The 13,901-nt window shown below is 42.3% G+C and overlaps 1 protein-coding gene across 1 annotated transcript in view; it reads right to left on the minus strand.

The window, feature by feature from the left end:
• The window catches only part of SLCO1A2 (solute carrier organic anion transporter family member 1A2), a 14,850-nt gene extending 11,501 nt beyond the window's left edge, over positions 1 to 3,349 (minus strand). The window contains exons 1-5 of the mRNA XM_010713592.3: positions 3,204 to 3,349; positions 2,046 to 2,187; positions 1,804 to 1,936; positions 493 to 623; positions 73 to 219 (exon numbers count right to left, since the gene is read on the minus strand). Of these exons, the coding sequence (XP_010711894.2) occupies positions 73 to 219; positions 493 to 623; positions 1,804 to 1,936; positions 2,046 to 2,187; positions 3,204 to 3,314 (664 nt within the window). The 5' untranslated portion in view covers positions 3,315 to 3,349. The remainder of the gene's footprint in view (positions 1 to 72; positions 220 to 492; positions 624 to 1,803; positions 1,937 to 2,045; positions 2,188 to 3,203) is intronic.
• Between the last annotated feature and the right edge of the window lie 10,552 nt (positions 3,350 to 13,901).

Below are 13,901 nucleotides of genomic sequence, written 5' to 3' on the forward strand. Positions count from 1 at the left end.
TTTGTATTTTTTTGGCTAATAAAAGTTAGAGAAAAGAATGCTGAGCATAAAAATCATTCATACACATATTACCTATGTAAAATGCCGAGTTTTCTTCTTTAGAAAAATCATCAATGTATGAAACCCCCAGTGGCATAACTGGTGCTTCCCCAATTCCACGTAAAAGGTTCCCCATCAATACAAAGAGCCAAAGATAGGAATTAGATGTTTTTTCACATCCTGCAGACCATAAATATTTACATTTTTGTGAGCATAATTCTGAAAGTACATTATTGCAACAGAAAAATAACATAAAAATGTTTTTCATATTCACATACATTCATAATTGTGTGGGTTTGTATATGTCATGATTTCTAGCAAGGGCTTTGCTATTACATTTTTCAATTAAAAAAAAAAAGAAAGAATTGTATCGAGTGGGGACAAGTAGAGGAAGGGAATTCAAAAAAAGAGGGGGCATAAAATGGGGAATCCAACATCAGAGCTTTAGCTTACCTGAATTTTTCATTGTGCTGGGTGTTTCTGTAACATCTGAGACTGAATGGCCCACAGAGGGTGCTGGGGAGCAAGCTGATACACTTGTAGATGAGTTGTCCACAGTAACAGCTATCCTTTCATAATTATAACTGGAAAACAACTGTGTAAATACAACTGACATATCAAAGACTATGTTTTGCAGAAAGCATGTATAAGCCTTGCATTCATGGGGTTCCTGCCACACAGAGGCAGAGTGGAGAGGCCATTCACTTCTAGCACTGAAAAAAAGGGTATCTTCACAGCTTTTTGAAAAGTGACCATTATTTTCTCAAGTTAAAGAGCTTATTCCTTGGCTTAAGAGATCATTCTTTATACTGAAGGACAGATTCAGAGCCTGTCCACATCAGTCTACATACAATAGTGTTGATCTTTCCATACTAGCACCTGTTTCTTGCCTATGTGACAGATGGGTAACATAGAGATATCTGTGTTAGTTTAAAACTAGTAGGTTCAGGATGTAATACTAATCATTCTTTGTCTATAAAGAGATTAATCAGGCCACAAAAGCTATGTGCTAGTTTGTATTTAAGTAGTCCCTACTAGAGGAAATTAAATTGAAACCAGCTTGAGTATATTCATTCTGCACTGGGATAAATGGGGAGTTGATATTCTATCTGGCTCTGTAATAGAGTTCTAAGCTTTAATATTTTGAAGGATGACAGCTAGCTGTCCATGACCACCGTGTTTTGCTCAGTGTTGTAGAGAGTGGGCAATCTTCAGATTCTGATTACAGGTTTGGGCTAAATCAGAAATTTCCTTTGATCTGCGTTTCGTCTATACTATCTCTTGCAGTACAGTTTTGCTGCTACTTCACAGAGCAGTGACCGTGGCTGCTTTCTGAACAATGCTCCAAAGATATAATTCTTTTCATGACCTCCTTATAACAGATACAGGTGTTGGAGCTAAAGAACAGATAAATTAAAAGCACAGGGAAAAGATTTTATTTTTTGAGGGACAGAGAAGCTATATTTTCAACCATTATTCACAGAGGATGTTGAAGGATTAGAGGTATGAACTGATTTTGATAGCTATGTAAATACAGCAGCTTAGATCTGAAAGGGTATTTAGATATTTAATCTTCCTGAATTCAGTGGAGAATAATAAACACCCTGTGATGGAGGAAGAAAAAACCTCTTCCACCAAGATCTCACCACAATTCACTGACACATCCAGAAGAAACCGTGATTCTCAACTCAGATGTGCGATTAAGCAAAGCCTTTATATGGTTGAGGTGAATTCACGCACAATATGAAAACTCTCCATATTTACCGTCCCATTAGGAACTGAGGCATCACTGACAAAAATGCTCCTAATGACATGATGAGACATCCAACAGCAATTACTTTCGGTCGATGAACTCTTGGACCAAGATAGCTCACCAGTACCATTACCATTAAGTTACCTGCATCATCAGGAGAGATCATCAGTAATATTATGAGGGGAAAAAAGATTTTAAGGGGTAAAATATGTTAAGAAGTATTATTTTTACATTTTAAAAACAGTACACATACCTAACTCAAAACTGCCATCAATAATGCCAAATATTGATGATGAGATTTCAAATCTCCTTTCAATTTGACTGGACATGCTCTTCATGTAGCTTCCAGAAAATCCTTTTGCAAAAAAGGAAAAAGCTAGAGCTCCAAGAAATATCTGAAGAGAGAAAATAACTGAGTTTAGAAAACAATACATTTTTCTTTATGTCTGAATTCCTCAACAGCAGAAAAATGAAGTGCACTGTTTTTTAATTTTGTAATGAAAAAGTCCTTGCCATTTTTTTTCTTATTAAAACAGAAGATTTTTCTTTGACTTTCAGGACTGCTTGCAAAGCCTCTTCAACTACAATGAAAATGAAAGTTGGATGCACCTGCTGTGTTTTTACCACATACTGTTTTAGGTATTTCCTTCCTTAGGGAAAATTTGCAGCAAAAAGCTGTTTATTACTGGTATTATGATTGTGTAATGTTTTAATTAGTCCTACTTCTCCTATTCTGAAAAATATGTACAAAAAGATGCCTAAGTAACTACTGTTTTGCTTATAGCACATATTTAATTGATTTGCTAGTAAAACATGACCTTATCATTTAACTGTTGAAAACATTTATTGATTTCTATATGCCTAGAATCATAGAATTCTTAGAGTTGGAAGGGACCTTTAAAGGTCATCTAGTCCACCTCCCATGCCAAGGACAGGGGACAGGGCATCGACCACATCTCTAGGCAACATGTTCCAGTGCCTCGCCAGCCTCACTGTAAAAAACTTTTTTCTTATATCCAACCTAAATCTACCCTCTTTAAGGTTGAAGCCATTTCCCCTTGTTCAATCACCGCAGACCCTGTTAAAGAGTCTTTCCCCTTCTTTCCGTAGCTCCCCTTTAGATAATGAAAGGCTGCTATCAAGTCACCCTGCAGCCTTCTCTTCTCCAGGCTGAACAGCCCTAGTACTTTCAACCTGTCCTCGGAAGGAAAGGTGTTCAATCTCTGGGATCATTTTTGTGGCCCTCGTCTGGATGGCTCCAACAGGTTTATGTCTCTCCTGTACTGAGGAATCACATCCTACAGCATTGTTTGCAAATCATGTAGTATAAAACATTACCATACTGAATTTATTGAACTTTGGCAATTTCAGTATTCTAAAGAAAATACATGGTGAGGGTTCCTTTCCATACCTTTAGCTTTGAACAGTTATGGCACATAACCTTGGCAGGAGCCACAGCACTATTGCTGTCCCGGAAAGGTGGCTTGTCCTTAAGTTTGCCAGTGGTGATTATCTTGTCCATGGTTTCCCTCCTGTAGATCTGATCTCTTGCTCTTCCTGTATGGAAGAATATCACTATGATATCTTGGACACTGACACCTTAGATATTCCAGTCTGTTTAATTCCTCTAGGAACATATTAAAGATCTCCTTCTGAAGGTCCTGGAGGTCAGCTGAGCACTGAATGGAAGCCATTTGGTTGTCCTGAGGGCTTTTAGACTGGTGGGCTGCAGGGCCATGGCAGTTTTCCTGGAGCTGACCTACAGAAATTACTCAACTGGCCTGCGCAATTTGCCCAGATGAGACATCCAGAAGTAGTTTGGATTCCATGAGAAAGTCCACAGATGTGCAGAAAAGTAAAAATTCTCTTAGCCACCCAACTTCCCCCCCAAAAATTACTCCTACTGATAGCAAATAGGCACTATTGTCTAATACAGAGATATAAAGCGTCGGGAACATTCTCACTCCAATTTTGTAGCTTTCAATTCTAAATCCTAATCCAGGAGGATCCACCAAAAATGACTGTAGAAATCAAACACGTAAATTTCAGAATGATCCATGTTATATGAAAGGGATCGTTTATATGAAATATGATCTTAGATCATCTTTACCAGCTTGCAAATCAAAAAGCATTAAAAAAGTTTTAGATAATTTACATATGGTGAATTCAGGCTTAACTCAGTTGTTAGAGGGTGGTAGCTGAAAGACAAGTTTCTCTATACCAAATATATTCTTTATTGTGTTTATCTTTTATTTTGCTGATGATTAATTTTGCGAAAGACCTATCTCCATTAAATAAACAATATTTAAATCAGTCATGTGGTTTTATTTTCACAATATTTAATGCTACACTGCCAGCTAATAATCTACTTCAAGCAAATCTTAAACTGTATAAACACATCTTCTCTTATGCCTAATGAAAGAAGTTTCCATGCCCACTTGATAAAAATCTGTACTTTGACAAGAGTGAATCATTAACACTAGCATTGTTTAAAATCAAATGAGGCCAGAAGAATTATAGAAACATCTGTTTCAAAATAATAATTAATTGTCATTAAGAATTTTATTACAAAGGGATAAAGCAACCCACAGTCCACTATGCTTATCCTTTTAAAAAGTCTAATTTGCAGAGTTCTGTTGTTGCACTTTATGTAATCTCTTTCAAGCCTAGTGACTCCAAGATGTACACAAATCCTAGTTTGTCTGCAGAGCAATGGTGCTTAGCAATTAAGCAAGTAAACAAACAGGAGAAGGAAATGAGAGAGAGGAGACACACAGCAAGAGAGACAGAGGGAGGGAGAGGCAGAGAGAGAACTTACTGTGTGTCACTTCTGCGTCAGGCTGTTTCTTTCCTGCGCCCTAGGGCTCTCAGGCTGGAAGCCAGTGAGACGTCACAGCAAAAGCACTGCCTACTTAGAGGAATGGAGCACTCCAAAACATTTTTTTAAACCTTGGATTTCCTTCTTAAGGTGATTGCAAAAGTTTCCCACAGCTTTGCAAAAGAAGGCGGGTTTCTTGTGCTATCATTCCTTTGGCAGCCTACCCGCCTGCATGCTACTTGTGCCAGCCTCTACCAGGAGGAACAACTTGTTTTCTCCCCTTTTTAAGCCTAAACACTAACGCTGTTTAAGCACCTCTCCAAAGGTGACTCTCTACCATCAAACCATGGAATGGCTCAGCTTTTGTAGAAGAGCTCTGAGAGGGAGGCTGTATCTTGCAACCTCAGTGACGTGCAGCTATTGGTGCTTTTGATGAGGGTCAGCAGAGATACTAAAAGATGAATTAGCTCTTCAAGAGGACATGAATTGCACATTTACATCAGACAGCTTTTGGTATGGGCCCTTGATTGTCATGACCATGATGCAGAAGTGCGAGAGGACTGTCCTCATGGTGTCCAAATGAGAGGTGAATTCCCTCAGGAAATCACAGCTTCCCATTGTAGACTGCCTGCCTATTAGAAATCAAGAATACCTGACATAGCTATAGGCAGTTCCTGCAGGTGCCAACAGGAAATATACGATGACAAACTGGCTGCAGACTGACCACACAGAAAAAATGAGCCAGCCCAATTCTCACCTGCTAACCAACCACACACTCAAAATCTGTTCTCATGTCTAGCAGAGCTCATACAAAGCACAAAACTGTCACATCATTTTCTTCATTAAAGCAGAACTGTACAGCACAAAGGAAAAAATCTGATCTAGGTAGTCTTCCCAGGCTTTGCAACACATTCTCAGGAACTCATAAATGTACAAAGTTTTGTTTTCCCTTAAAGCTTAGTAGTTAAATGCGATCGTCTTAACTGATATATTCACACTTGCTATTGAACTAGTATCATTTTCTGGCATTTATAATGATGATTATATATTTATTGATTTATCATGGGTCTTGGGTTTTATTCATTTAAAGTTCTGACTTTCTCATTTTGTCAGTGGAACTCTACCCTTCAGCATGTCACAGATACTCAATCAACAGATTAAAACTCAGCCCACTTCTACCTTTGAATTACAAGATATGCAACACAGAAAATGTTACTTACAGTAGATTCAATTGCAGTGTTTCCTCATTAGACTCTTAACAATAAATTTCTCACTTAATTAACTCAGTTTCAACATAAGGAAAGAACGTATGAATTGAAATTTCTTCTTCTCCTAAAAGAGATTGAAATACAGGAAGTGCAATCAAACCTAGACTACAGATAAACTGATATCATATTTCTATTTAGACTAAGAGTTATCTTTTCCTTGTGCTTTGTGCTTTAATTATTGTTGAAAAAATAATAATTTCTTAGAATCATTCATCAGAATAAATCAGAATTGGTTTCATCTGATAAATTGAAGCTACACATATTGCAATCTGTATTTAAACAGCTTTTAACTATCAGTACATTGCAAAGTTTGAGGAAAGCCATATATAAACATTAGCAGTGGTCCCCTATTTTCATTACCATCAGCTTGCAACCAGGTGGAAGAACAGAGGTCTGTTGGAAATATAATTGCAAGTCCTTTGTATATGTGGAGAGAAAGCAGAGCACATTTCTTAAATTGAGACAGTCAGAATTTTCCATCAGTGCTTCTGTAAATGTATTTTAAAATTGAATATGAAGAGTTTTATCTATAGAGGGTATGTCATTTCTTGTGATTGTCACACACAAATTATAGGATCCACAGGAGTGGCAGCACAACATGAATTCAGTGCAGACCCCTTGGGATGAGCCAGTCAGTCACAGGAGGAAAAAGAAGTATTTCCAAAGCTGAATTCTTTGCTCTATTTTAGATACTTACTTCAGAGTGAGATGAAATGAATTCCAGATGTGGCTGTGAAGCAAGGCAGCAAGATCAGATTTTGACAGCAGAAAGTCAGGAGATGAATCCCACCACAGAAAATTTCAGCACTGCTCTGGAAATTGTCTTCTGTGGCTTTGGCAAACTGAACTTGGGCACATGAGCCAGCGTTTGTCACCATGCCTGTCAGCACAGTTCCATCCTGAGGTGGTGGCTGCAAAGAGACATGGGAGGAACTGGGCCCTTGTTACAGACAGGCAGTTCAGTAAGGTGAGCCACAGCCACCGGGCTCTGGCCAGCCCACTGCACGTGCTGGCAGAGTGCATCAGCAGTACACACCTGCCCTGATGTGGGCTGTTAAGCCAGACACCAGCCTGACAGCTGGCTGCACCTCAGTCCAGCCCTGGGAACTTGTTTGGCAAGGCCTACAGGGACACAGCTGCTCACTGCCTGACCCAGTGACAGCCAGCTGCAGCCCTGAGTGGTGGGCATCAGAGGTAGATGGAGGAGTCCCCAGCACTCAGTTCAAGGTGTGGCTTTAGCAGTGGGAGCTGCTCGCTTAGCCTCAGGGTGCTGCACCTAAGGCCACCTGCCATAGTCCCAGAGTAGGACATGGTATTCCTGGCATGATGTGCCTGGCTGAACGTAGCTGCACACTGACACCCTTGGTGTGTTGTGAACTGTGACTATGGGAGCAAGATATTCTAGGGCTGAACACAAGAAAGGACATTGAGACCAGGTGTGTGTACATTCCCAGGTTCAGCTGGCAGGTTTCCCTAGGAGGCTGGTTTGTGGGCAGTCATGCACAGATCTGCAGAAGTGTAGGGTTGGCCTCTTGCCATGCAGAGCTGAACTAGTTGGCAGCCCCACTCAGGAGGCTCTAGGTTGAAAGCTGTACCTTGCCCATCACCAAGAAAACATTGTGTGAGCAGACATTGTCACCGTGTTAAATGCACCCAGCAGCACCAACTGAGATGGACTGCCAGAACAGCTTTGGATTGAAATACCATGAGCCAGGAGCCAAGCTAGCAGCTAATAGATGGTGTGGTGATGCCATTTCTGGGTTGACATGGCTGCAAGGCCCAGGCTTAGTGAACTCAGCTCACAAGCCAGACGGGATGGGGCCAGGTTCCTTTCAGTGGTACTTAGCGACAAGTCAAAGGGCAATCATAGAATCATAGAATCATAGATCACCTGAGTTGGAAGGGACCCATAAGAATCATCATCTCCAACTCCTGGCTCCACGCAGGACCACCTAAAAATCATACCATAGTTCTGAGAGCATTGTCCAAATGCTGCTTGAACTCTGGCAGCTTGGGGTCATGATCACTGCCCTGGGCAGCCTGTTCCATGCCTACCACACTCTGTTGAAGAGCCTTTTCCTGACATCCACCTGACTCTTCTCTGACAGAGCTCCATCCTTTTTCCAGTGTCAGTGCTGGGCCTGATGCACCCCTGGATACAGTCAGACTTCCTAGCTATTATACAAGGTTGAAATGAAAAAGTTAATCCATTTCATGACCCAATGAAAAACACTTGGTATGAAAAAAAAAAAGAAGAAGAAGAAAAAAGAAGAAAAAAAAAAAGGAAAAAAGGGTCCTAAAAGCAGAATATCTAGACAGTTAAAATAAAGAACAAAAATGAAGTAAATCTGACTTTGGCTTTTTAAAGCAGCATGATTCATTTTACAAACCCCAAACCGATGAGATCTAAAATTATAATTTATAAAACAGTTCATTTTAAAAATCTCAGTACTTTCAAGTCATCATCAAGATATTAAAGGACATGAGTACAGCACATAGCATGGGAGAAAGAGCAGAACACAGTAATTACGCATCCATCTAACGTAATACTTTACAGCTACTACCAATGAATCTAAAGGGTCTGGTTTACGCATTCACATAAAGGTTTAAAAAGGTACTTAATTCACAATCATTGAAGAACATGCCAAACATTCACATACCAGGGAGAATGTCTGCCAAAACTTTGACCTTGAAAATGTCCAAATCTGGCCTAAAGGACCACATTGTACTGTCTTGGCTCTTCAGTTCATTTTGTTCTCTTCAGGTCTCATGTGCAGAACCAACTGCACTACGTGACACCTGCAGGACTTGATGTGACCAGTCAAGTGAGAAGGAAAAAAAAGCTGGATGAAAAAGACACAGAGATAAGGTTAGGTCCACACTGAAGCCCCTGCACAGGCACAAACTGCAATATAGGAAGTTCCATCCAAACATAAAGAAGAGCTTTACTGTGAAGGTGGCAGAACACTGGAACAGGCTGCCAAGAGAGGTTGTGGAGTCTCCTTTGGAGATACTCAAGACACACCCGAACACTTTCCTATGCAATCTACTGTAGGGAATCTGCTTTAGTAAGGAGTTGTACTAGATGATCTCCAACCTCTACAGTTCTGTGATTTTGTGTAAGATGTTCAGTCTTCCTGTTGATGCCAATTTTTCATCTCCAGAAATGAGCACGAAGTATTTGAGCTTGCTATGCTAAGCTACTGTGTGATATTATTTTAGTAATTCTAGCTCCTTCAGGTCTGGAGACAATTAATAAAAGACAAAGATTCAAGCAGTAAAATCACTTCAGAATGCTCTTCTATGAGAATATTCTCCTGTAAAACATTATTAGGTAACTGTTCTCAGGCCACCTGCAAAATTAGTGCAACCTAATAATGCAATCCAAGAATTTTCTCCCTAGCCCTCATATAAAACCTTGCTCTGATGTTGTGTGCCAGCATCATAAAATGAGACACTATTTTCAGAGCAGTCCTCACAATAGCAGTGGAAGAGTAGTGTTACCAATTGCTTCAAATTATAAGATATTAAGTCTGTGATCATACTGGAAACAACAGTATTAATTTTGGAGGAACAGACACAAAAAATCACATTAAGTCATACAGTTCATAGTATTATGTGCTGTGTGTACCTTTGAATTTAGATCTAACTTGTGCCATTAGCTGTGCTTGAATTATTTTGTCGTCTGAAAAATAAGAGGTTATCTCAAAAAAATCAGGTTTTTGCCAGTGTTTTGTCAGACTAGTCAGTGTTAACGAGTGACTTCTAGCCCAAGTCTCCAGCAGCTATTGGATCAATGCTTTCACCTCAATAAGGGAATCACTGATCAGCTGTATTCCATGCTTACAAAAAAAATATCATGGCTTTTGGCCAACCCCAAAAAATGTAGTGAGGATGCTTTCAAAATTTTTGAAGTAGAATACAACCACTGACAGCCTTCAAAAGGATGCACAACTTCATTGTATGCCACTGAAAATCATCTTTTACAAGTATTTTTTTATATTAAAAATAAGCCTAATAAACTAACCCCCCTTTTTGTTTGCAGTAGGAAGTCTGTATTATAAAGAAAGTAAAATAACTCTATGATTATGATAGAATCCATCAGTAGCAATGCATGCATCAAGCTGAAATCTCTATAAGCTTCAGTTCAGAGTGGGATCTGCCCACCGCATGCACCCTCTCATTGGGAAAACAAAATGTGCCTGAGCCAGAGAGTGAGGAGATGTAAGCACTCTCTAACGGAGCAGGACTGCCATGTGCTGTTGTGCCGTCATGAACAAAAGGCCAACAATTCCAGAGAGCTCAAGAGACAAATTCTCCACCGAGCAAAAATAAATAAAATAATAAAAAATAATAAAAAATAATAAAAAAATAAATAAAATACCTGAAGCAAATTAAAAAAAAATTCAAACTATTATTAACTTGGATGAAAAAATCTGTATTAAGAGATAAAATGAACACAACAAGGTGGCAGTGACATACTGGGGAAAGTTCCAAGATAATAAAATTAACAGACTACAAACAGATCTCTAAAGAAGTAATGGAAGTCATGCCACGAACATTATTAAATTGGACTTGACAAACATTACTAAATATTTGCCAAGAAATATTATCTTACTGTCGAGCAAGAATGTAATTGATTTTATGTTCTCAATTTATAAAATCAGAAGAGCTACATCAACACAATTAAGAGTGAAACAAGAAGTCCAGGCACTACGTTGCTCCCATCAACACAGCCTGCCTTCTGCAGTGTGAGAACCTTATAAAAAGAGAGTAGTCTCTCTGACATTTGGCAGCTGGGAGGGTCTGCTGCTTGCAGTACAATACTTCCATACAAGCCAGATGTACCGAGTATGAGGGAAGGAGTGATCAAGCATTCCTGAAGTAAGAAGAAAAAACTTATAAAACAGTGGATGCAGTTTCTGTAAAATACGTCAGTGAAAAATTTACACATTACTGATGCAGAAGCTGAGGAAACATAACGTCAAGATCAATTTCAGATAATTTAATAAGGGAAAAAATAAGACCTGTGAATGAATGTCAAATGAGTTGTCCCAGAAAAGGAGGAAAGGAAGAAAAGGAAAGCAAAAGCAAATTAATGATAGAAAACCAAAAAATATCCGAAACATTGTAAATATGAAACAAAGCACTTTGCAGCGTTTAAAATAAAAATTACGAAGAAAAAAAATAGTGGGGAAGAAATACATAGTGCTCACTGAAACAATAAAAACAGTTTTTAGACAACCTCAGTTGGAAACTTGGACAATACAAAAGGAGGACTGAGGACAAATGAAAAGCCTCTGGGACGATGCAGTTCAGTCATTGGAGTTTATCGAAAAAAGCTGTACCAAAAGGGGTAGAAAAAAAGAAGGAAAAGAAAGGAAAAGACAAAAGGACCGAGGTGCTGTTGGGGTGAGTGCTGTGACGGCACAAGGACTGCGGTGACATCACTGAGCAACAGGCTGTGATGCCACCGAGCTTTGGGCGCTGGCAGGGCCTGGCCCGGTCACTCTCGTGCCTGGACTCCTGCCGAGCGAGTGTGTGCGGCTTGGAGGTGGAGCGAGGATTTTACTTGTGTGTTGGGCTGTGCTTTGGGGACTGCTGGCAGCTGCTCTCAGTGCCCATCCGTACAGCCATCACCTGTAATCCCCTGGCCTGCCTGGCTCAGGCAGCCGGGGCCCCACGGGGTGCACGTGCAACAGCACAGGTGAGCTGGGTGGGGACACGTCACCCCATGGGGTGAGCTCTGGGATGGGGGAACCGCCATGGCCAGGGCTGCAGTCTGACCCCATGAGGGCGTGGGGCATGGGGCAGCACAGGTGTGGGGTCTGGAGGGTTTCCTGCTGAGGGAGCAGGACGTTTCTTCTGTCTCTCCCTGGGACAAGGAATGACTATGGTGGCCTCTCTCCCTCTTGCAGTGCTCATCTTCCACTGCTGAGGCGCTGGTGAGGGAGAGCGACTCATCTTCACTCCCCATCAGGCCACGGCGTGAAGACCATGGCAGCAGAGGAGGCATGGACATGTCCCATCTGCCGTGACGTGCGAAAGGACATTGCCTATGCAGTACCGTGCCGTCACGAGTTCTGCCTCGGCTGCATCCTGCGGTGGGCCAAGCAGAAAGAGACCTGCCCGCTCTGCAGGACTGTCATGACAGTTGTTAAGGTGGCTGCGTGGGACGACGACGATGACCTGGATTTTATCATCTGTCCCCCAGCACCACCAGTACCTTCCTGCTTCCAGGCAGGCATCGCTCGCATCTACAGCCCCCAGCATGACGCACCATCCCCTCCACACTTTCTGCTGCTGCCAGAGGAGCAGGACGATGTGGAGGCAGAGGAGAGGCCGATGGTGGGCGGTCTCCTGATGGAGGTCTGGGCAGCCCTGTTCAGGCAGCACCGGGAGATGCTCGACCCTGTGCTGCCATGGCTGCGCCAGGAGCTGCGAGCCATCTTTGGGACACAGTGGCGGGAGGCAATGGCAACGGAGAGCCTCATCCTGAACGCCCTGTGTCACATTGGGCTGGACAGCGAGGCCCTGATCCAACTGCTGCGGCCTGCCCTGGGGGACAGAGTGGAGACGCTCATCCAGGGCCTTGTGGACGCCCTCGTGAACCAGTGGGGCGAGGAGGCCCACGGGCAGCGGGGCCTCCAGGGCGTCCACGTGTCTGGAGGGCAGGAGGAGGGCCCTGCAGCCAGGGGGCAGGAGGACAGCGTGGTGGCCGCCCCTGGCCCCGCAGCCTCCCCACTTGGGATCCTGACATCAAGGCCTAGACCCATCTGCAGCAGTGAAAATGCCAACAGAGTGGAGCAGCCCAGCACACCACAGGCTGTCGTTCCTGGGGATCCCAGTCACACCCCTGCTGCGCACATCTCCACAGAACAGGAGGAGCCTCATGAAGAGATGGAGCAGGCTGCAGCATCAGGCCCCTCTGCCCAGGGCAGCAGCCCCTCCGCTCCTGCCCACTCGTCTGTGAGGGCCCAGCGGCCCCGCAAGAGGAGGGCTGGCAGTGACCTGGACCCACAGCAGCCCTGCAAGAAGCCACCCCCGGACGAGCCCTAGCAGGGATTACACTTATCTTTAGTATATAGATAGATGGATAAATAAAGAAATATTACAAAATATTTCAAAATTGTATGTCTTGGAATGGACTTCTGGTGATCATCTATTCCTATCCCCCTCCTCAATCAGGTCTCCTTGAATAAGTTGCACAGGAAAGTATCCAGTAAGGTTTTGTGTATGTCCAGAGAAGGAGACTTCACAAGATACCTGCGCAGCCTGTTCCAGTGTTAATGTAACCCTCAAAGTGAAGAAATTTTTGCTCATGTAATTTGCTCAGATGTAATTTCCTATGTTCCTCTCTGTTTCCATTGCTGCTTGTTCTGTCACTGGGCATCACTGAAAAGAATCTGACCCCATCACTTGACCTCTACTGTTTAGATTCTTAGAAAGTTGATCCCCTTTCTCTTCTGGCTGAACAGTCCCAGGTCTCCCTGCTTTTCCTCATAAGTGAGGCCCCTAATAATCAGCTTTGTGGCCTTCTGCTGGATTCTCTCCAGAAGTTCTCTTTTTTTATTGAACTGAAGAGTCCTCAACTGAACACAATGAGCCAGATGTGGCCTCACTTATGCAGAGTAGAGGGGGAGGATCACTTCCCTCGAACTGCTGGCCATGTGTTTTTTAATGTATCCCAGGATGCAATTGGCCTTTTTGGCCATATGGGCACACTGCTGGCTCATGACCAACCTCTTGTCCCCCAGGACACCCAGATGCTGCTCTGCTGAACTCCTTTCCACCAGATCAGCCCCTAACCTGCACTAATGCGTGTGGTCACTCCTCCCCTTGTGCAGGACCAATGGAATTACCAGTTGCGTTTTCAGTCAACAGTATTAATAAATTTTAAATAACACAAAGACCTAGGATAAAATATGTTGCCGTGTTGCATGCTTGTGATTTAATTGAACTTCTCTGAATGTGATTACTTTAAAAAGCAGAAGGAGTTGAGATATGCTCTTAATTTTTTTTT

This window comes from Meleagris gallopavo, chromosome 1, assembly GCF_000146605.3.
Source record: "Meleagris gallopavo isolate NT-WF06-2002-E0010 breed Aviagen turkey brand Nicholas breeding stock chromosome 1, Turkey_5.1, whole genome shotgun sequence".
Lineage (NCBI taxonomy): Eukaryota > Metazoa > Chordata > Aves > Galliformes > Phasianidae > Meleagris > Meleagris gallopavo.